The sequence below is a fragment of the Strigops habroptila genome, chromosome 7 (assembly GCF_004027225.2).
Source record: "Strigops habroptila isolate Jane chromosome 7, bStrHab1.2.pri, whole genome shotgun sequence".
Classification (NCBI taxonomy): domain Eukaryota; kingdom Metazoa; phylum Chordata; class Aves; order Psittaciformes; family Psittacidae; genus Strigops; species Strigops habroptila.
The window spans coordinates 2,722,499-2,746,077 of NC_044283.2; the positions used below are offsets into that span (position 1 = coordinate 2,722,499).

At 42.5% G+C, this 23,579-nt stretch overlaps 1 protein-coding gene across 5 annotated transcripts in view; it reads left to right on the plus strand.

Annotated features, from left to right (window-relative positions):
* Positions 1 to 23,579, plus strand: part of SLC4A11 (solute carrier family 4 member 11) — a 99,254-nt gene that overhangs the window by 70,075 nt on the left and 5,600 nt on the right. For all 5 annotated transcript variants that reach the window (XM_030492282.1, XM_030492280.1, XM_030492281.1 and 2 more), the window contains 10 exons: positions 1,802 to 1,927; positions 2,700 to 2,813; positions 3,742 to 3,874; positions 4,187 to 4,260; positions 8,727 to 8,976; positions 9,745 to 9,851; positions 11,018 to 11,186; positions 14,015 to 14,188; positions 19,111 to 19,306; positions 21,787 to 21,956. In XM_030492282.1, coding sequence (XP_030348142.1) covers positions 1,802 to 1,927; positions 2,700 to 2,813; positions 3,742 to 3,874; positions 4,187 to 4,260; positions 8,727 to 8,976; positions 9,745 to 9,851; positions 11,018 to 11,186; positions 14,015 to 14,188; positions 19,111 to 19,306; positions 21,787 to 21,956 — 1,513 coding nt within the window. The remainder of the gene's footprint in view (positions 1 to 1,801; positions 1,928 to 2,699; positions 2,814 to 3,741; positions 3,875 to 4,186; positions 4,261 to 8,726; positions 8,977 to 9,744; positions 9,852 to 11,017; positions 11,187 to 14,014; positions 14,189 to 19,110; positions 19,307 to 21,786; positions 21,957 to 23,579) is intronic.

Sequence of the window (23,579 nt, forward strand, 5' to 3'; positions counted from 1 at the left end):
AAGGATATGACCATTTCTACCTATAAAACTGCCACTCAGTCCACTGCTTGTCCTGCCAAGTCTTTCCTTTTCTCTCAAGGTCTTAGGCAGTTGGGAGTGTGAGATAGGAGTCTACAGCTATTGGACTTGAGATCACATGAGAGAGCTTCATCTGCAAGAAGTAGATTTCAGGCCCTTTGGTTGCCAAGAGTGGTCAGGAATGTGGTCTGTGATTTCTAAATCTTCACAGTAAACTGAAAGGAATCTGCCTTGAAACAGCTGGTCATAGGACTCCTGGAAGGTCAGGCTCATATTTGAATGCTTGAGATGTCTCTTGTCAAGTTCTAGCCCCTCCCCTTTATTTTGAGGTTGCTGAGCATCAGAAATCCTATTTTTGTCTGTTCCTCTCATGTCTGAGAATAGGAACCATCACAAGGTGTCCCTTTATTCATATGGCTGCCTTTTCATTACACGTCGTCTTTGATTTTTGGTTTCTGCATCCCCCTTCTCTCCTTATCTCTGCACAGCAAATGGTGCAGAAAGCAGATGTTAGATAAGATCCCAAAGTCACAGACTGAAATTTCATTCCAGTGATACAGTTAGTCTGTTGTGACAATGTCCAGATTCTCTGTGTTGCACCAACAGCCTCTAATGCAAAGCCCTCCCTTCTCTGATTCAGCTCATCAGCTTCTAGCTCCCTTGGCAGGGGACTGATGCTTGCAGAAGCTTAGATGGACTTTTGCAACTTAGAGGCAGATGCCTGTGTGAGAGTTAACTGCTGAAGAGGCTTCCAGAAAGGGGAATTAGGCAACTCCAATCTTGTCCAAGTGTCTCACAGCAGGAACGCCACCAAGGATGGTAGCACAGGCGGGTTGAAGTCTGTTTCCAGGTTTTCTTTGAAAAGGCTCTCCCTCTTTGAAGAGGCTGTTCTGTGGAAAAACTGTTCTCCTCAAGCAATATCAGCTGTGGCCATCTCTCATCCTTTCTCTTGTGTGATATGAGCTCACTGGGGGATGCGCATCAGCCTGAAAACAGGAAAGGGAAGGGAAGCTACTTCAGAGGCCCTTAAATTCATATTATGACACTTTAATTCTCTTTCTGTCTGCTTTTGTTTTGGCCTGGTGTGTTTTTTCCGATGGAGATGAGAGGGGGTGAGTGGATGGAAAAGAAAGAAGCCATTCTTTTAGAAAAGCTCTTTTTTTAAGGCAAAACTCTTATCATACACATTCCTGACCTCTTGTGCTATTTCTTTGTGTAAGTCTGCTAGCACTAATTGGCTCAGCATAGCATATTATTGATTCAAGCCTATAACCTCAGATTTCTGCCTAGGGAAAAGCGAAGTGCTTCATGTTTTCCTGCCCAAGGCATCATGAGTTGTGAAGATGAGTGATCATCATGAAATTCATTAGGGGCATAGACCAGAATACCTATAAAATTGATATTTAAAAGGTAGGGATGGGGGGTTTATAAAACTGAAACTTATGGTTTCTGCTTTGATCCTCTTCCAAGCTTTTGGGGCTGGCAAAACTGAGTGAAAGGTTTCCAGTATTTCCTGTTTTGATGATGCCAGAAATGTCTGTTGAAGCAAACTGGTGGCATGTTGGTGCTTCTACTGCTGGTCCCAGATGAACAAAAGAGCGTGGTTGTATAAAATCAAATGGTAAAGACCTACCTATATGTTTAAGAATAATGCATAGACTGAATTTCTACATCTGTCTTTCAACATGAAAAGAACTTACTTTACCTATGGCTGATTTGAGTAGGGTTTGAATGCTTTACAAATGGGCAGTACTAACATGACTTTTGTTATGGTTTACACTAGGTATTATTGGAAACAACAAAGCTATAGGGAAATACATCACAACTATGATCTTTCTGTATTTTGCCTGCCTCCTTCCATCCATTGCTTTTGGGTCACTCAATGATGAAAATACCCGAGGAGTTATTGGTAAGTTGATCAGTTTTGTGTATCTGTTATAGGATTCCATGTATTCAAACTGGGTAGCTCTGGTCATAAAAAATTGTGATGGTTTTTAGTTACTGAAAAAACCCTCACAACTGAAGGTTTTCTAATTGTTACGCTCATGACTATTTCTCATAAGACTAGGAAAATTAAACACTACTTTGGATAGTTATCATCTGACTTGGACTTGGGCACATGCTACTGTGTTTTTAAGTGATGTTCACTTTATAACTATGTAATCTGCACATTTTTCCTAGTACAAGCTCCTCTGCTTTTGATCTGAGTTTGATTGTCAGTATCCAAACCACTGGTATAGCAAATGATGCTTTGCTCTATCCCAGTTGCGGCCCTGAAGCGGTTCATACTGCTGTTAAGAGTTCATGGGAGTCTTAGTTTAAATCTTGTCCTGAAGGCCTCCACAAACACTGGTTATGTTTTTATAGCTGTTTAAAATAGATGTTAAAAAAAAAACTCAAAACAAAACCAAAACAAAGGAGGGGGAAAAAAGAAACAAAACCCCCAAATCAAATAAAAACCCCAACTTTCGTAGTTCAACATCTAGAAACCTCATGGCCTCCTAAATTACTGGTTCAATTTTGTTGGCAAAGGATCACTTCTTGCTTTCACAACCTTCTATACCCTCTGAACATTGCTCTCACTCATTAGCAGTTGGCTTCTATGCCTCGTGAATGCTCCTTGGTCAAGGAGGTGTTGGTTTAAAACCCTGTTTGTTTCCTTCCTTCCTGATTGCTTGTAGATGTGCAGAAGACAATCGTTGGCCAATGTATTGGAGGGCTGCTTTATGCACTCTTTTCAGGGCAGCCTCTAGTTGTACTCCTAACTACAGCTCCTTTAGCACTCTACATCAATGGTAAGTCTATTAAACATGTATGTCACGGGACCGGTGGGATTGGGATTGGTGGAATGGGACTTTGTGCAAGAACTTTAAAATCCTGTTAGAGCTTTAGTTGCATTTTGTTTAATAAATCAATGTTAAAGGGATGCTTCTGGTGCTGAGGGAAAGAGGAGGAGTTTGATTCAGGTTTAGTTAAAGTTGGTTTCTAAAGGAATCATTTTATGTGGAAAAAAACACCTTGTGAGATGAAGCAATGAAAAGAAATGCTTAAGGGAGGAAATCTGTTTCATCTAATGGCTTTCTTCTGTGGCTGCATTTAACAAACTTGAGGATAAGAGCCTGAGACAAAGTGGTTTTTGTTGTTTGGTTTGGTTTTTTTATGGGGAGTGGGTTAGTTTGGGAGGGGGGTTGATTGGTCTGTTATGGTGTGGTCAATAGCTTTCCAGTTGTGGTTGCAAGCTGATATTGCTGAGCCAGAGGTGTAACAGAGCAGACCCACTGTCTATAGGAACAATCAGATGGGCTATGATTAGCTTGAAAGGTTTAAGACATGAGGTTTTGTCCACGGTACAGTGGCTGAGTACACAAGGTGCAAAAGCACGTATGAGATACCTTGATCAACAGCATCCTGAAATGTCAGTGAGAGCAAATTTCAAGGGCTGATTTTGTGGCCTTAATCCCTGGGAAAGATGATTTGAGCAGAGAATAGTTTTCCAAGTGCTTCTTCCTATTTCTAGTGGAGGAAAGGGGTGGGGAAGAGGAAAACAGTTTGGGTTGATCCACTGTTCACTTGAGTGTGTAAGAACAGACCTTTAATGGTATCTCCTGTAAATCCATTGGGATAAAGTCTTGAAATTGGTTCTTTTTGCCATCAAGCAGATGGTGATCACAGGGTGGTAATGACAAAAGTTTAATCTGACATGTGAATGCTTCCCTTTTGCAGTCATCCGAGGAATCTGTGATGACTACAACTTGGATTTCAGTGCTTTCTATGCCTGGATTGGACTGTGGAACAGCTTTTTCCTTGTGATGTACTCCCTCTTTAATTTCAGTCTCCTGATGAAACTCTTTAAAAGGTAGCTATTTTCAAGAAGTCATATTTTGATCAGATTATTCAGCAAATGGAAAAATTATACATTCCACAAGCTCCTTAATTACAAACTTGCTGCAAAATGTATTTTGCGAGATGAGGCTAGTATCATTTCAGCTTATTGTTCCAGCTTGAAAGAAGCTCTTAAAAGATTCACTGGGTTTTGTTTCCTGAGTTGGAGTTTAACTAAAATTGGTATAATTTCATGTAAATGCAGGAATATGCTGATTTTCCTTTGAATGGAGTTGAATGCAGACTCTGCTAATGGCTATATTAATGCCTGGGATTTTTTCCACAGGTCAACAGAAGAAATAATTGCACTTTTTATATCCATCACATTTGTGCTTGATGCCTTCAAAGGCATTATTAAAGGTAAGCTTTCCAACAATGTTTTTCAATGCAGATCTTCCTTGTCAAAGAGAAATGCAAGGCTGCAAATATGCATGATGTTTGCTTGTTCCATGTTCGTTCGGGGTCTTCAGGGGAAAACTAAATCAGCGTGAGATTGAAGCAGCTCTTTGTCAGCAGTTTACCTGGATGCTCAGAATTTCTATCAGCTCTAATTTCAGTTAGCTGAGATAAGACCTAGTGTCTTAACTTTTACTGAATGGAGAAACCATAGTAATGTTACTGTGAAAGTCTTCTGATACCAGTCTCTTTAGTCCTGGCAAAAAACAGTCCATTTTAAATGCAGGGCATCTAGACCTGTTTCCTCACCACATTATTGAAACTACATGGGTTGAGATTGCCTGTTCTTACATGAACTCTGTTACCTTTCTTTAATAGCAGCATGAGGACTTCAGTGCCTTCCAGCATGCTCCTAAAGCTATTCTACCATTCCAGTCACTTAGTCCTCATTAGTTAAGTTCTAGGTGAGGAGCCTTGAGGTTTAACAAATTTCTCTGGTACCTCTCTTCCCATCGGGATTGGCAGGATGTATTTGTGAAGGTGAAAGATGTTAGCAGAAATGCCATGTGGTTGGCAATCTTTCTGTTCATCCCAGTGACAAGTTGTCAAAGTCTACATTCCTTGTGTGTTGTGACCTAAGGTTAGCCAAGCTTGGGCTACCCTTTGAAATCCTTCAGGCATACCTAAACACTGAGCACATCCCTTGTTTTCAGGCTTGGCTCATTTTGGTGTCTTGCATGCAGTGAGAACACCTTCAAAGGGGTTTGACACTGCAAAGGAATTTGTTGACATACTTCCTCACTTCATTGGAAATCCTTAATTTGGCTTATATGTGCTTTGATTGTGCAATCAGAGGGGTTTTTAACTCTGCAGAACACCTGCATCTTTCAGATACCCTCTTTAGACAAAGGTTGGTGAAGGAGATACTTTGCTTTCTCCTTGCTCACTATATAGCTGTGAACTTTGCTTAATGTATACTGTTAGTGCCCTGTTCTGGAGGTATGGGACAGTCTCCCTGTGGCATTTAGGTATTCCTCAATAGAACATTCTGCTGCTCTGTAAAAATGAGCAACTGCAAATGCTCACAGTGCTTCTGTAGGAGAGAGCTGATTTCCCATAGCAGGGGCATAGGATGCAGGTTAAAGGTACAGAAAGCATCCATTGATCTCAGCTGCTGGATTTCCAGGAACATGCAAGTAATACATGAGTATGCGCTCAATACAAGAATATTGCAGTAGGGACAGGAGAGGATTCTGGAGGTTAATTAGTGTAATTAGTGAATTAGAGCCATTCTCCCTTGTGCTTGGGAAGGGCTGAATTTGTAGGAACAATGGTAATGAGATCTAACCAACACTCCAGCCATTTGCCAGCTCATGTTGGCTTCAGCTGCATCTGGGATTATCAGTACATCAACAGATGAGACACCAGATCCAGCTGTGTTCCCAGATGAAGGGCACTGATGCTGCCAGAAACAGACTATCCTTAACCCTCTCAGTGCTCATATTCAAACACATAACACTGCAGACCATGGCTGCAGCTTGTTTGTTGTCTTTCAGTCCTGTTTTGTAGCAGAAGGTGATGGCTGCTGCTGCCTCCTCCTGCTCCCGCTCAGAGCTACAGTTGAGCAGTTAAGCAGAAAGAGAAAGCTGCTATCTTCTCCATGCTGTTCAGTGTGTTCTGGTTATGGCTAGCCAGCTGACAGCAACTTTGGGCTTCCTTAGTGCCAAGGGGACACTTTCTCTTGCCCAGATATGTTTTCCTCAGTCTGTTCAAAGCCTTATTATTTTATTTGCAAGATACTCATGCAGGAAAGAAGAGGGGAGGGATGTGATACTATAGAGGAATCAAGCCATGTGCATTCACGCTATCCCGGTGACACTTTGTTTTTGCCATGTGGCCCAGCCACCAAAGCTGTGTTTATTTGATCTTGACATCTGCACTCTGCAGGAAATGGTGGTGAGCTGGCTGAAGCAAACAAAGCGAGTTAATGTTGTTGGAGGGAACTTGAGCACACGCTAGGCTTGAGCATGGCTCTGTTTCAGCGAGGGAACCACCTGCTCTGCTGCTCTCTCAATGTGGGCAACCAGATTCGCTTATCTCTGTTATGAAAAAAAGCTATAAATCTGCAGGAATCACCTTATAGCAAGTCCGTAATGCAGGATGAAGGCCTCCACTAGCCATGTTGGCATGTTTTTGATGCTTTAACTAAAATACAAGAGTAAAGTCAAAGTTTCTTCCCTCATATTCAGGATTGAGTGGAGCAATCCTACCTAGTTTTGAGGCAGGTGCAAATTGAATTGCAGCCTCAGAGGGAGCGTATGTTGATGTAGTCAGGCTAAAGGCAAGGTACCAAAGATGTCTTCAGCCCTAAATGCATTATTGCAATATAGACAAGTGATCTTAAAGGTCTTTTCCAGTCTAGTTGATTCTATGATTCTAAGGGTTGGGAATTGAGCAAATCCACAACACCCAGAACTAAGTAACTTGTTTCTTCTTCATTCCAGTTCAAATCTAAATAGGGAGGCATGCAAATACATTCTGCATATTTGCCGGGTTATGTGTGCTATTGGTTTATCACATGCTCAGTGACTGTGTATGCCTTTAGGGCTTAGTAACACTTAAGGTCAGCTGAGATGGTGAACAGGCAGTCAGCCCTGGCCAGCTGCAAATCCCCAGGAAATACAGCCATAATCACTTCTGTTATGACAAAAGTGTCCTTTCATGTTTAGAGCCGGAAATCACAAATCCTCCAACAACCTGTTCTGTGCTGGTACATGGGTCACAGCAGTGCTCCGTGCCTCAGTTTACCTCTTTGCAAAGCAGGTGTGGGTGTCCTGCTGGGCTGGATGCAGCTGCGAGGATGGAGGGAGGAAATGATAGCAAAACATCTTCTGCAGCACACGATGCAGGAATGCTCAGTGCTAACTGAGGTTGTGATTGCTCCTTGCGGGGGGAACATTTCTCATGCTTTAAAAGCACAATGATCTCCTCGTTTCTGCTGCTGCGAGTGAATTTAAAGGGTAAATCTCGAACTGCAAACCTTCTATGATCTAGAAATCCATATACAGAAGTATTGAATGTGAAACAACCAGGGTTTTTCTCATGACCTATATGCCCTATTGACCCCTTCCACTTGTCGAACGCCTGGACTCCTTTTAAAACATAAAGGTGGTAGAAAAAGATTATTACTGCTGTTAAAATCACAGCATGGCTAAACATGGGGCATTTTACACTAGGGTGAGCTCCAAACCAGCAGTAAACCGTGCTTCAGCCAAAATCAAGGTGGTTGCAAGAACCAATTGTGCTTTGCAAGAATGTTTAAAGTTTTGCTTGTTTCAAATATTTAGAATTCCAGTGTGGTTTGCCTGCTTTCCTTGTAGCTGCTGCATAATGAGACAATTGATTGTTATTTGGGGCCAGGGGGGAATTGTTATGAGGCGTATTGTAGCCTAAGCTTCAGATTGTTGTGTTTTTGACTCAAGAGGATTAAGTTTCTCTCTGAAAAGTTTAAGGGGTATTTTAACTAAAGAGAAGAAAGGTAGAGAGACCGCAAAGCTCTGACGTGGTGGTTTCCATTGTTCTGTATCTTCCCATTGGTATGGAGAACAGCAGGTGCTGTCATCTGATCATGGGAGCACCAAGGATGCAAAGCCCAACTCTCATCTTCTGCTTTTACTTGCTCCTTGTAGCACCTCAAGCTCTTGCTCCGCAAAGAGGTGAAATCACCCCAAAACCACATTTATATGCTTGGAACTAGCCAATATTGTAGAAATGGGAGCACAGCTATCTAAATGCTGAAGAGCAAGACTGTATTTTCAACTGTTAATGACTTATATAAATGCTTCCGAGCTAATCTAATGCATTTATGGATAGTTCCAAAGGCATTACTGGGTGTTTCGCTTGTACAGGTTTACTTCAGGTGCCCTCTATTTCCATTTGCAGTGTAAATTTAAATGTTCTGCCAGGTTTTGCATATCATCAACACTTATCTTTAAAATCTGGACCAGCCTTGGAGGAAAAGTAATTACTGTACGTTTTGAGGTCCATTGAAGTGTCTGTGCAGCCTGGCTGCTCTTAATTTTTACAGAGATGCTGATGGAATTTGTTTACCAGGCTGCCGAAAGTAAGTGTTAAATATATATGAGAGCAGTGATTCCAGTGCTAGGAACAACATTGATAATTAGCACTGAAAGTCCTTACAGTTCAAACGTGTTGCTTTAGATCAGTTTAACTTTTTACCTATTAAAAGAAGTGAAAAATAAGAGAAGCAGCACTCACAATTTCTCTTCACTGGTTCAAGGGTAAAGCTATAAGCTTGGTGAAGCATAACATTAATACTGCATGATCAAGCAAGGAAGAACCACTTTATTTTACTTGCTTTGATTGTCACAAACCTATCCTAATGCTTTGCCTGTTGGTTGTTTGTGCAGTTTTTAAGAAATATTACTACAGTGGGCGCACAGGAGAAAGTTACTTGGAAAAAGCACCAACTGATGCTATTCCAAGCCTCGGCATCAATACCACCTTCTTGATGAATTCATCAGTGAGCAGATCCATGTCCCTAGAGAATCAAACAGGCACGCATGATGTGCATTATGGACGTGAAACTGCCGTCCTTAGTCTCATGTTGATGTTGGGTACCCTTTGGCTTGGTCATACGCTCTATCAGTTTAAGAAAAGGTGAGTTACTTCAGTCTTAGAGCTCAGACTACTGATTATCTCCTATTACCTGTGAGGAATCACTAATGGTTTAGATCTTAAGTTTGTAACCCAGAAAAATCAGGTGGAACTCTTCCATTAGTGGTGGTGGAAGCCAAAGCCAGAGATGAACTTGGCTGGCCACCTGGAAAATGTTAGCAGCAGAACAAAATGTTCAGTCGCTGGACGATGTCCTTCTGTATTTGGTTTGGCGTCGCAAGTGACTTGTTAGAAAGCTTTGCGTGAACCATGTATTTCATGTTGGAACTCCTGTAACTCTCCCCAAATAGGCATTGAATCATTTTGGTGGGCAAAAATCACTGATGGTGCTGGAAGGTCTACTGGAAATGTACCTTCAGTGTGCTCTTGGGTGTCAAATGCCCAGCTGTAGTTTGGGATTTACTCCCATTGCCTTTAAAACTCTTCATTTGAAATGCTTGAGTAAGCAATTAAACTAAAGTGGAAAGGAGACACAAATTGGTGTTTGGAGGACTTATTTTCTAGTTGGCGTCTTAGTTTCTTGTTTCTTTATGGGTTTTGCTTTTGCATTCATCAACCTTCAAAGGCTGTAGATTTCAGAGGATTTAAGGCTGATTTAAAGACTAATTTTTCACTCCAAGTATCTCTTTAGAATTGCAAGATTGGACTCAATTTTCACTTGTTAGAGCATTAATGCTATCTGGATTGAGCGATTGTCCCTACTTGGAAATGTGGTGTTGATAGTAGGTTTTATTTGTCTTTAAATTGCAGCCCTTATTTGCATGCCAGAGTACGTGAAATTCTGTCCGACTGTGCCTTACCGATTTCAGTTCTGACTTTCTCTGCTGTGGGTTCCTATATCTTCAAGGAAATTGAAAGTAAGTTATATTTTCATTCTCTGGAATAATGGGATGCATGGAAAAGAGAAATTAAATCCTAGGAAGGCTTTCCTAAACAAAAGAAATAACACATATATATAACTCCATACAACTTCGCAAATACCACGTGTACTCCACACCACCCAAAGAGCTCAGATTTCCTCAGTATTAGATTTAATTAATCCAAAACCCTTAATCAAATGAGGCTGGATGAAGTTTTGTCTCTAGACAAATTATTGCAGTGTGCCTTTTCATGTCAATGTAATTTAAAGTTCGTATCTCTTACAATAAAGAGGATCAACAATTTCTGGCCAAGAACAAAGGGAAGAGTAATTAGCAGACAGGAAGGGTTGTTGCCAGTCATACAGGCATAGAGTTGATGATCCCAGTCTGTCCTCTTTGTCTCCAGTTTACGTTTTCCTAATTTAGGTGAAATGGTGCAGAGCATCTGTGCAGTTTGAAGTTAACACAAGGAAATCTAAAAACGAGACACCATTCATTGGCCAAATAGATCAGCTTTTCCATATCAGGAAGCGATAATGGGGACAGGAATTGCATTGTCCTGTGGTGACGTGAATGGGTGATGTGAGGAAATGTATGGAAACAAATAAGAAATGGCTTTTTTTTTCTTTCTGTGATGGCCATTCCATCCAGTTGGACTGTAAAATGGTGTGTGGCCATGTGTGATTTATCCCTAGTCATGGATTTCTTCCAATGGCAGGAAAGTAGGGGCATTTCATACTCAAATGCCTTGCACAGCTTGTTGGATATGAGGAAGTTTTGAAATGCCTCTGTCAGTTGATTAACAGAGCAGGAGGACTATACTGTTGTTAGAAATAAGGTTTTCTAATTTAAAAATGCCTTGCATCTGTGGAAAACAAGTTTCCCTCTTTTGTTTTGCTCGAATATATGTAATGCCTCACTAGAAGTAGCAGTAATCTGTCAAATCAGGATGGCAGCCAAGTTCTAAGAGGATGGAGGAAAAAAATAAACTAAAACAGCCAGATGAGCCTGTCTTCTATGGCCTTCTGGCTCCCACGTGCCAGAGCATCATGTCTGGTTTGCTGCATTGGTTCCTAGTAGTTCATGGTGTATAAAACATTGGTTGAGCCCATGTGGATGGTTGGATAAGAAGGTGCCTCCTAATATCATTCTCCTCTTTCCAGTGTCCAAATTTAACTACAACCCATCTGAGAGCTTGTTCGTGCTGGCCCCGGTCCAGTCCCTCTCCATCGGGTCAGTGATGAGCGCCATGGGGCTGGGGTTCCTCCTGTCAATGCTCTTCTTCATAGAGCAGAACATCGTGGCGTCACTCACAAATGCACCGGAGAACAGGTAATGCTTTTGGTACTCCTCTGTGGAGGGACATCTTTGAGTCTTTTCCCAGCACTGCTTGTCCAAAGCTTGCCTGAACATCAGGGCATGTTCTTCAGAACTTCTGTTGTCACAGATGAAGATAACTCTCCACTGCTTAACTCCTTGCCATCCCCAATACCCAATATTGTGGCAATAAGTCAAAACTACAAAGCATCAATGAGCTCACCACCTCAGCATGTTTTTTCTTTGCCCATGTGTGAATGTTATGTAGATACGTTGTATGGTTTGAGGTCTACAGATATTTAAGTAGCCTAAAACTCACACTGCTCTTGCAGCACAGGGAATTTTTTGAAAATGAAAAGTCAATGACCTGCATAAATGTCGTAGCATGATATGCTGCAGCTGAGCATCAGAAAAAGAAGTGTTTGGAGCTGTTAGTCTCCAGCTGAGAAGGTGGAAATAGCGCAGTATGTCTAATGTCTGATAGGTCTGATTTATGTGCAAACTTGAGTCGAGATGTTGCGCTGTTAAAATATTCCCTCTGATGTTTCTGTGCCAGCTGCAATCAGATATGATATCAAGAATGAACGTGTATGACTTTTCCAGGGAAACTACCATGTCTCAGAGGATGCTTTTGCTAATGTAATGTGTGGGAGGGTTCTCTCCTTGCATAACCTGCATTAATATTCTCCATGCTGTAGCTAGAGTGGCACTGAGGGGGGAGAAGACAAGCTCAGATTCAGTTATACTAATTTGGTTTTCTGTGACCGCTTAATTTTTTGTTCCTCTCATCTCTATTATATCTGTTTAAAAGTGTTGCATAAATCTGTAATATAACTGGGTCATCCATTTCCTGATAGGAGTTTCTTCTAAACTTTTGTGGGGCTTTTTTTTTTTTTCCACTAAAGCATCTCTAAGCAATGTGAAATATTCTTCAGTGTTCTTCCTAGTTTTTCATAACGCCTTGTTACAGGACTAGGCAGAAATCAGGGCATGGGTTTTTAGAGATGGAAACAACAGGACTTGACACTTTCTGTTGTGGTACCATCACACAAGAAAAATATCATCATTTATACCAGCCAAATGGAGAATATGCTGCTTGGTGTCTTAACAAATGTAGTGATTTTGTCCTGTATTAAAAACAGGGAAAAGATGCTGCTTGCCTGAAAGTACACTAATGTGCTTTAAGAGTAATCAAAGCAAGGGTATAGGACAGTCCAGGGAATACTGGGCTGGTTGGCCTGTGTGTAGATAATCTAGGATAAGGCATCTTTGTGTGTTGAGCTGGACAAGCTCAGTGTAGCCTTATGCATTGGTCAAAGCAGGTGTATGCAACACGGTGCTACCAGACTGATGAAACCAAAGAGTGTCCTAAGGGGGCTAAAATGATGCTGCTGTTAGATGCAAGGCCTTTGTACATAGAAAGCCCTCTGAAAAGGGCAGACAGGACAATCAAATGATAACCCTGGGGATGCTGGAGATGCCTTTGCTCTGAGAAAGCGGCACATGAGCAGGAGCTGTGCTTTCAAAGTGTGAGCTAACACAGGAAGTGTGTTTACAATCCCACCCTTCCTGCCAGCACCTTCCAGCTTTGAGGTATGGCAATGTAGACATCTACCTGACCTAGTCACCCTGTGGCCCCTTCACTCAATGGAGGTGAGCACTTCCAGTGAGACAAATCTTTTTGTTCCAAACCAAACCCCACCCAAGACTTCTGCTGCCCAAACAATGGCATATACTGCTCTTTGAGGTAGAAATTAGGCATAGATCTTCATGTGCTGCATCACATCTACTAGCTCCATGCACCTTATGTCTTAGAGCATCTTGGATGTCTCCAAGTCTCTGCTTAGGTATTGGACAGAGCTTGCTTGGTGACATTAAGACATGTAAATGATGGTCCATTTCCAGTTGATGGTGCCAGCAGAGCAATTGAGCTGATCCTTTGTGTTGTGTGAGGGTGCCAGCTGCTGTCTGGTCTGATGGCCAGGCAGGAAAACAGCTATAGACTTTTAAGTTAGACGTCAAAGTCTGAGAGCTGAATCCTTCCCCAACCTTTTCCTAAAATTTACTCGCAGTATCTGAGCAGTTGGTACCAGATGGGTATATTCAGGAAGGAGGAAGGCCTTGCAAAAAGAGGCAAGGTTAAACTACATGTGAGTTCAGTGTTAGTAGGTGCTCTCTGTGTAGTCCTTGCAAAGCAAATGTGAAGGGGTCAGCTTCCCTGATGAAGGCTGTCAGTTCCCCTGTCCCCTAAGAAACAAAGCAGAGAGGCTCCCCAGTATTCACCAAAGCTAGCAGCATATCTCCTTGGTTGACTACCGAGGAGGAGCTGAAGTTTAATGAATTCATGCCCCATTTTCTTATCATACAATAACATTACGTAATCAGGGGATTACTGCAGCACATGTTCTGCTCATGGGGAAGGAGGGACATCAGAGTTAAAAACAAGACAGATGGGGAAACTTCAGTGTCAGTAGTTAGGCAGCCCATGCCCAAGTTTCTAACCACTCCCTACATGGACTCTGCTAGCAAGTATACATGTGTATTTTGAATGGACTGCAGTAAACATAGGGGCAAAATGCTGATGAAATTTTCATGGGCTGTTATTTGAGTGGGCTGCGTTTCTGCTCAGTGGTGTTCTTTCCAGGAGATGACTGCTTTGGGAGCAAGCTATCAAGTTTTATTATGTTTTGTGTTCATGTAGCACAGACTGTAAGGCAGGAGGTGTGAAATAACTCGGTGCATGGAAGTGCACTTTGGTGTTTAGCATTGCAGCTCAGGTTCAGCAAGGGCAGCCTCTTAGCTTGCACTGGATGTAACTGCTGTCAACATAAACCTCGTTTCAGGTTGGTGAAGGGAACAGCTTACCACTGGGACCTCCTGCTTGTTGCGCTGATTAACACAGGGCTGTCTGTCTTTGGCCTTCCATGGATCCATGCTGCTTTCCCTCACTCCCCAATGCACGTCCGTGCCCTGGCTTACGTGGAGGAGAGGGTTGAAAGTGGACACATCTATGAGACGTAAGTAGGAACTGCAGAGCTGCCTTGTATCTCTTTGGTTTTATTTGTGGCTTCCTAATCCTTTGGGTATAGTGGGTTACATGGTTGAGGAGTTAGCTGTCGTCTTGAAGACCTGCAAGATATGGAGGTAGAAGGAAGATGTGCCAAATGAAGCCACCTCAGCCAGCGTGACCTGGCTTCATCCTCCTTCACCAAAGTGCTTGTTTTTAGGACAAACACAGATTTATGCTCTTTATTCAGCCTGCAGGGATTCCACCCACTCCAGTGCAAATTGTCCTCTGGAAGAGTCAGCCAAGGACTTTTTCAGGTTTATCCTTGTGGAAAGCTGAGGAGATGCTTTAGCCGGATCTTTCCAGATGTCTTCACCAGAAAAAATCCAGTCTGATTCATTGCCTGAAACCTGTCTGGTGGTTATTACAAAGAGTAGGAAAAATGCAGCATTGTTTCAGAGCTCCAATAGCATCTTCCACCACATTTCAGGAATGCGAGATGCTTATTAAATTCTCTTGCTTTTAGGCAAAAGCAATTGTGAAGCCATGCCCAGGTCACGGCTTTCTATTTAAGACCAGCTTTTTGGCTGTTCCAAGTTGTCCAACACACTCTTATCAGAGACCTATTTAAAGAAAAAAGCAAAATGAAAAATCTAATTTCTCATGAAACCTGCTTCAGAATAGAGATTATTTGGTCTGTTTGATCTCTGTGTGTTACAGTTGAGTGCTTTTACCTCAGAAGTGGTAATTTCCACTCATATTCCATTAGTTTTAATTATCCTGTCTTGGTTTCCATTTTCAGAGTTGCCACTTATCAAAAGTGAGGCTAAGTGGTCATTTACTTTGGGGGATGGAGTGGGTCAGTCTTTTAATTCCAGTCTCACCCTCATGTTGTTCTTAGTGCCAGCTGGCCCAGCACAACCTGCCACAGCTGCTTTTTGGGTCAGTAGTGGACAGATTTCACCTTCCACATCTGGAAATTGCTGTCCTGATGCTCCCTGTAATGCTTTTACAGACCTTTCCTGGGAGATTAGTCCCTTGGGCTTGTATTCCCAGTAGTATGTGTTGGTATTAGTTGTTCCCACAGCTATATCTGTCTTGAATAAATGCTAAACCCTATTTTAAAAACCCCAACAACTTTGTAATTTGAGTTCTGTAGGGTGTTAATCCATGCCTTTGCTCCTTATGTCCCTAATCATAGAATCAACAGAGTGGTTTGGGTTGAAGGGAGCTTAAAGCACATCCAGTTCCAACCCCCTGCCACGGGCAGAGACACCTTCCACTAGAGCAGGTTGCTCCAAGCCCCTGTGTCCAACCTGGCCTTGAACACTGCCAGGGATGGGGCAGCCACAGCTTCTCTGGGCACCCTGTGCCAGTGCCTCAGCACCCTCACAGGGATGAACTTCTTCCTAATTCTTTCCTGATCTGCTCTGAGATATCTTTGATCTCCATTTCTTTGTGAAATGCAGAATTTACACTTTGAAATCCCTGTGCTAAGCCTCCCTCCTGTTTCTTCCATTGTCAGTTTTAATACCTGGTAGCTACTTCTGTTTTTCCACCCACTGTCTTGATTCTGCATTCTGGCTGCTTCTTGACAAAGTCAAGTCCCCTGCTTGAATTAAGGTCTACCTGCTGTCCTCGTCCTCCTTCACCCTGCTGCCCAAAACTAGCATCAGAGAGCCCTCTTTGACCATGCTAACCTAGATATGGCTCCAGTGATTATCCCAAAAGGGCAGAGGGATGCCCTAATCTCACTAAGCATGTTCCGTCACCGTACAGCTCTTTCTCTGCTGGAGGCAAGTCGTTAAGTAAATGAGTGCTGTGAACTGGATATTGGGAGTGAAAAAGGGAACAAGGATTTCCTAGTTATTTGAACTCCCTTTGAGACTGAAGCTTTTTTGTTCTCTGCAAAGCACTGAGCTATAAACAGGAGGCTCTGAGCAATATTGTCATCTTTCTGTTTTGTTTTCTCCTAGTCAACTCTGCTGAAAAAGAAACATATTGAAGCTCAATTAGAAAATCAGGAGTTCTTTCAGTGCTGGCTCCCCTGGCAGGCTCCTTTCCTGCACTCAAATCAAAGCTCTCTGTGAGGATGATGATATAAACAAGGATAAAAACCTGTCTCAATGAAAGCAAAGTTTTCTTCTCTCCTGTAGAGTAACTGCTCGAGTTTCATGTGGCAATCTGCAAATAGGCTCTCACTGCTCAGATGGAGGAGGTCAGGAATGGCTAATCCTGTGCTAGCCAGATTTAAAGGATTCTGGGGAAATGAGCCTGGATTATGCTCTTTTAATTTCCCTTAATTACCTCATTTCCATTGCAGCACAGACTTTCTGGAACTGTTTCCTCAAGGCCAAAATGGATTCTGAACACATGCAAATTATAGTTTCTTTTGTTGACTTAATGTGACGGTGATGTCCTTACCCTAGAAATAAGAAACGTGCTAGAATTGGCAGAAGACCAATTTGAGGCTTGGAACTTCAGCTTTAAACATCTCATGTTTGGTTAATTATGAGTAATTTTAACTATGTTCTGATAAGAAATTTCAAACTACTTTAATTTTCAAACTACTGCCAGCAGGAACTGGCACTTGTAGTTGCAGGACATCTTATATGCACTCAAACACTCTTTAGTGCCATGATTGCTGCATCCCCAAGAGATCACAATAGAAAACTTCATGAACTTCAAAAATCCATTACCAAAGAGCTGCTACTCCGAGCTGTTCTGTACTTGCAGACTTGCATCTGGTCAAAATGTGTTGGCTTCATCTCTCATTTTGGTCCTGAACTCTTCAGCTTGTATGACTTTGAGTCTAGCAGGCATGTGTATGCTCAGGCTGATGCTTGCAGGTCATGAGCATCCCGAGCAGTAGGTTAGATCTTCACCTGAAATAGCAGAAATTCTTCCTCTGTAGCTTGCTGTACTCGGATGAATCTAAATCAGTTGATGCATCCTTTCACTCCTGCTTTACTGGGCCAGTTGAGAAGCCTGTAGTGGTTCTGGTAGCTCTGAAGTAGCCTTGACCACTCCTTATCAGGCTATCAAATTGTTCTGAATTAGCACTTGCAGTTGCACATGGAGCTGCTTGGCTCTGTTCATCTCAGAGACTTCTATTCTGTGGTGATCCAGACCTGGAGGCAATGGAAAAGGTGCCAAACTGTATTCACCTAGGTGATGCCCCAGTTCTTCCAGAGCTGGCAGGAGCAGTCTGCAGATAAGAGTGAAGTGCTCTGCTCTCCCTCAGTTTCTTTAAGCAGTGGCAGGGACCCCTTGCCATAGGTGACTTGCAAGAGGATCTGAACAAAATCTGTTTTGAAGGAGGAAAGATGTGGTTTGTGCTGTGTTTAAACATAGGGAAGGGGAGAGGTTACTTATAGGTTAACATCTCCTGTGGCTCTTCTGTGCATCCTCTCTTGGTAACCCTAGATAATATGTATGATCTCCCTTATTACTCAGCAATGAATTCAAGCCTTGTCCTCAGGACTTTGTGTACTGTTTGGGATGTCTGCTGCTCTTTAGCTCATGTTAATTCTGCCATGTTATCCAAATCTTGAGGGCAAGCCTTAGGCTGTTACCCTTCCCTATCTCTCTAAATACAGGTGTGGAAGGCTCCTTCATCCCTGCAGCTTCATTATGCTTTTGAATGTATTAACAGATTTGAAGTTCAGCCTGACCTTAGTTTTATAAACAAGACTCAAAAAGTTAATATTGAAAGAAACCACTGGGAAGCAATCTTCTTTAGAACAGAAGGGATTATGAAGTCCCAGTAGTACATATGTAATAGAAGGAAATGTATTTTGATAGATCTCATGGCTTGTTCTTGTGTTAATCCTCAGGGTATTTTGGGTACAGGGTTATTTGGAATATCAAGTCTTGCATCCAGGGAGTGAGGCCACTAGATGACACCAAAACAGCTTACGGACATCCATTTGTCCTGATAATAGGGGGATTTACTCACTTGCTTATCCACTGAATGGGTGGATTTATCTTCTCAGGAGAAGTTAAGAATCCTCCTTTTCTTTATTTCCAAGTAGTCTTAAAAGATGAGGGGTTTTTTTCCTCCTGTTGTTTCTGGTAATTTGTTTTGAAGTAGGAGGAGATGCTCACAGGTTTAGCTGAAGTGAAAAGAAAACAGAGCAACCTCCCTTCATCCCTCATGTGGGCTCTGAAATTTGCTGTATGCTTTCCTGTCAGTCACCCCCACTCCTTCATCCCCCCAAAAAATCAATCTGTGCTCTCAGCTATGAAAAACTTGCATTAATTAATTACATGTTTTGCATGGTAATAGGCAATTTGCAGTGCAACTGCCATTATCCACAGCAGAATTAGCTTTCTAGCTCCCTCCATAGTGCTCTTAGCATTCCCTTCCATATAAACAAGGAGATGCTCATATACATCAGAAATGCTGACTCACAGGCAAGAGAATGCAGACTTCTTTTTACAAGAGGTTCATTAGTTCCTGTAGAAGTCAATGAGTTTTCTTCTGGATAAGAGCCAATTGCATATGCACTGGGTAAATTGAGGAAAGTATTACTGCCCAGAAAAAGGATTCTTATCTAGTTGGGGGTTTTAGTTTGGTTTTGGGTTTTGGTTTTGTTGGTGTTTCTCTTTCTTCAATGTGCTGAACAGAATTAGTTTAGAGGGCAAATTAGTTCAGGATAGGGTCCGTGGAGCTTTGCAGAAGGGGAATTGGGCATTTTTCCAGCTGCTGTGTTTGAGCTGTGGATTAAGTGCCTGGCCTGGATCCAGCAGAGCTCTGCCTTCTCTGTGTCAGCACGAGGCCAGAAGCGCTGATCTCAGTGCAGTGGAGATGAGTTTCCCTTTCCCAAGCGGCACGTGTCCTGCACCTATGCACAGTGAACCCCAGCGATAAGATTATATGGATACTGGGATATTACTCTGTTCCTCTAATCCCTGTTCTCTTGCTTCCAGGATTGTGAGTGTGAAGGAGACCCGGCTGACAAGCCTAGTGGCAAACTTCTTGGTTGGCCTCTCCCTTCTGCTTCTCCCCTTCCCTCTTCAGTGGATCCCAAAGCCAGTGCTCTATGGACTCTTCCTCTACATTGCGTTGACCTCCATTGATGGGAACCAGCTCTTTGAAAGGGTGGCACTCCTACTCAAAGAACAGGTACACAAACTGGGGCGCCAGATTGGTGGAATAGAAAAGGAAACATTATTGACAACCTTATTTTACCACCTTAGCAGCAAACTGTGCCAGGAGCTAACATGGAAGGGTGCTGGTGTTGGGAATGGGACCACCCCTAAAACTCCTGTTCTCAGGAGGCTGATTTCCAGCTGCAACTTGCACTTTGCATATCCCTTTCACCTTTCTCAGCAAAGTGAGAATGATATTTGGTGTCTCCAGTTTAACCTGGTCTGCCAGTGAGATATGAGCAAGAGATGCCTTTTCCATTAAAGGGGATAAATTAGTGGGAGAATAATGCAGAGTCAAATACGAAAAGTGGCATGGTTATTGTTGGGTTAAAAAGAGGTGGTAGCTGAATCATTCAGAGAATGGCACTGTATCTCATCTGTCCCTCAAATTCTGCATTAATTGCTTTCTGCATTTCCCTGCCACAGAAGTGTTTGAGCTTTGTTGTTCAGAGTGATATCTCAGATAAAGAATCATCGAATAATAGAATGGTTTGGTTTGGAAGGGTCCTTAAAGCTTATCCAATTCCAACCCCCTGCCACAGGTAGGGACACCTTCCACTAGAGCAGGTTGCTCCAAGCCCCTGTGTCCAACCTGGCCTTGAACACTGCCAGGGATGGGGCAGCCACAGCTTCTCTGGGCACCCTGTGCCAGTGCCTCAGCACCTTCACAGGGAAGAACTGCCTAAGATCTCATCTCAATCTACCCTCTTTTAGCTTTAAAGCCATTCCCACCTGTCCTATAACTAGGACATTATATTACATATAATCCTTTTCAGTCTGCTAAGAATTGCTGTGGAGCTTCTATCTCCAGAAAGCAAAAGTTAGTGCATGAATGGAGCCGGGATAGCTGGTACCAGCGAAGACCCTGTTGTAGACACACTGGTGTAGAGTGCAAACCAAAACCACTCAGACAATGTCTTTTTAAACAAACAATTGCAGAAACTGCTGCTCACTGAATGTAGGGTGTTTGTAAGCTTTAAAAACCCTCTGTGATGCTGTCAGCTGCAGAGTACATGCATTTCAAAACCAATAATAACAAATATTAAAAAGCACAGGCATAATGCCAGCAAATGGTGATCTTTGCTTTCCCTAACAAAACTTCAGAACAGGTGGGTTTTTTGCTGTATTTTACACTTTCATTTTGACTTGTGTGAAATGCCACAGGATAAGATTTTAAACTCAAAATGAAATTACTTCCATTATTGAAGCCCTTCTGATGTGGGATGAAAACAAATCTGGAAGATGTGTTTTCAAGCTCTCTCTGTTACAAGTGCTAAGAAGGTGTTAGTTTGCAGTGTAGGTGGTACCTGGAAGCAATTGTGAGTTTCCATCTCACCTTCTTTTATGTAACAACAGTCAAGGCCTTAATAAACCCAACATTTGGCTCTGCATCTCTACTAATCTGTCTTGATCTCTAATATTACATCTCAGAGGTTAAAACTGTGAAACCGGGTAAAGATTACATTTGTCATGTCAATTTTTGAATGAGGATTGAATGGTTACTGGTGTATGTAGAATGAGACTTCTGCTTTTATTATAAATAGTGTGGAATTTTCCAAGCTGGAAAATTAAAAAGTATTCTCAAATATGGAGATCTCCCTTTTCTGGAAACCTTTTAATGAGTCATGGCACAATCTGAAATCCATTGAGTCTGTATCGGTGCCAGCAGACAGTCGCTCATACTCTTCGTTGATGTATAGACAGTGAGTCAAAGCCTGTGCTCAGACATGAGCAAGGAACTGTCAAAAGAAACCACGAGTGATATTTAGCCTATTAATGTCACTTCCCCCTCACCTTCTTTCTCAAAAATTAATATCTTATATGACTTGAGAAAATCACTGCAGTTTGAGTACAGCCTCTTTGTTGGGGAGTTGCATCTCCCCAACCTCATCTGCTGGTCTTCTCCTTGTTCACCTAAGAAATGGGACCACCAGGGGCAAGCATGGAGCTGGAGTCTGGTCAGCAGAAAGGACAGAAGGCTATAAAATAATGAGGAGGTGTCTTTCAGGTGGAGAAACCATCCAGCAGTAACAGCATCCGAATGCATCTGCTTACCATCACCCCCCTGCACACGCCTACAGGCACTTCACCTTTTGCTTCAAAGCCCTGATAATCCTACTCAGGAGAATCTTATTATTGTACTTATCAAGATATGTTATTGCACTCCAGATGCTCCCAAAAGCAATCTTAGCTGTGTGGTGTGTCTTTTCTTCTCCGGGTTTCTAGTGCCCAGTCATCTTCTGTGTATTGCTGCCAATGCTGTGGTTTAAGGCACTTGCTTTAACCCTACAAATCCTGTGTTCTGCTGTTGAACCTGTTGATGTTGATGCTCTCCATATGTGTATAAATTGATGGCTTCCTTAAAACCCTTGTGTTCAAAAGTCTGTGCCATATTCTGCAGTCATGAGTCCAGGTCTCTGGTGCCTTTCTAATGTGTAATTCTTCTCTTCCCAGACTGCTTATCCTCCGACACATTACATCCGCAGAGTGCCCCAGAGGAAGATCCACTATTTCACAGGCTTGCAGGTCCTTCAGCTCCTCATCCTCTGTGGTTTTGGCATGTCACCGTTGCCCTACATGAAGATGATCTTCCCGCTCATCATGATAGGGATGATCCCAATCAGGTACAAAGCTTGGCTGCCTTTTTTTCTCTCTCCCATGGGTTTTGGCTTCAGGCTTGGACTGTAGAAAGTCTAAGTGGTCTAGAAGTACAGCTGGCACTTTCCTGAGTAGCCAGATCCTAGAGGTGGGTGATGGTGACCTCTTCTTCACCGGCTGCTCAGGCTTGAGGAGAAACAGTGCAGAGAGCCTGTGATTTCACTGATGCTGGGTGTTGTGCAAAAGCTTCTGTGCTGGTGGGGACTCTTCTTCCAGCTAGCAGAGAGACAAATAAGTCTCCCTTTGCAGCGTCTGTGAGATGCCTGGTGTTCCTGAGAAGCTGTAGGCTGAGCCTTCCCCTGGGTGGTATTTGATAATGTTCTCTTTGTCGAATTGCTTTGTAATTTGATTTCCTAAGCCCTGTGCTCAGAGCAGAGCTAGAAACTTTTCCTAAGAGGAATCCTTATCTCTTATCCAGAGCTGTGGTGACCTTGCAGACCTCCTGCACTGCTGAATGCTATTGCCAATGATCAGTTAGGTCAAACTGGCTATAATATCTTGCAGTCTTGAGAGAATCATTGAGAAATTATACTAATTTCTTCCTTGATGTTCATTAACAGTGGCTGCCCATCATTCTCCAGTTAAATCATTCATGTTCTCCATCCTTTGGCTATAATGAGAAGCCATAATAAGATCTTGGAAGGAACAGATCCGTTTCCAGTCCACTTGATTATTTTTAGGCCAGGATGGTATCCAGTGATATCTGGTTGTCTTTGAACTTGCAGTCTCAGAGATTTTTCTGTCTGATCTCAAAGTTCAGGGCTACCAATGTGATAATCTGCAAAGGCAGCTATTGCAATGTTTTCCTTGGATAATAAAGATGAGTCCAGTTCTTTCCAAAACAAAAGCAAATGTCAAAGCTACCATGGCCTTCAACAGGATCAGGTTAGGGCTATTTGTTTATCTGTAGAAATCCAGGCCAATCTTGGAAAACATTGAAAGCATTGTTCCTATGGTAAGAGTCTCTCACCCACCCGTCACATAGGCATCACTTTGGATGACTGTCGAAGTGGCTGGTAAAGATTTCAGCTGTGTGCAGTGCTGGGTGATTGACTCTTGTGGGAATTGCAAGTCTCTGCACAGAGCAGCTCAGTGCAGAAATAAACATGGGACACTCTTTGCCAAACACATTGGACATAGCGTAATAAGCTAAATCAGTGTGGAGAGGGTGCTGTCAAGGAAACTGATTTTGTAGTAAGAGCTAGATAATTTAGTGGTGCAAATATCTCTTTATTTTTGAGTAAACAAGATACTGTCATCTTACACAAGCTTTGCTGCTAACTCATTTCTCTTTCCAGAGCAGCTTTTTCTTGTAGCTGCATAATCAGCCCTGCTGCTAAGGGAAAGATGGTGCTGCCTGGCACAATAGAGATTTGCCCTTGGCTTTCCCCTCTCTGGTTTCTTTTGCCTTCATGTAGTTTCTTTGGACTCCAGCTGAGAAGGCAGCACTATGATGTAGCTCTGTAGTTAACAGTGACTTTTTCACAAAGATTTGGCACTCTAAATAGATGAGACAGAGTAGAAGAAATTAAATCTCTTTTTTTTTTTTTTTTTTCTTAAGAAATGAAGGAAGGAAGAGGAGATGGGAC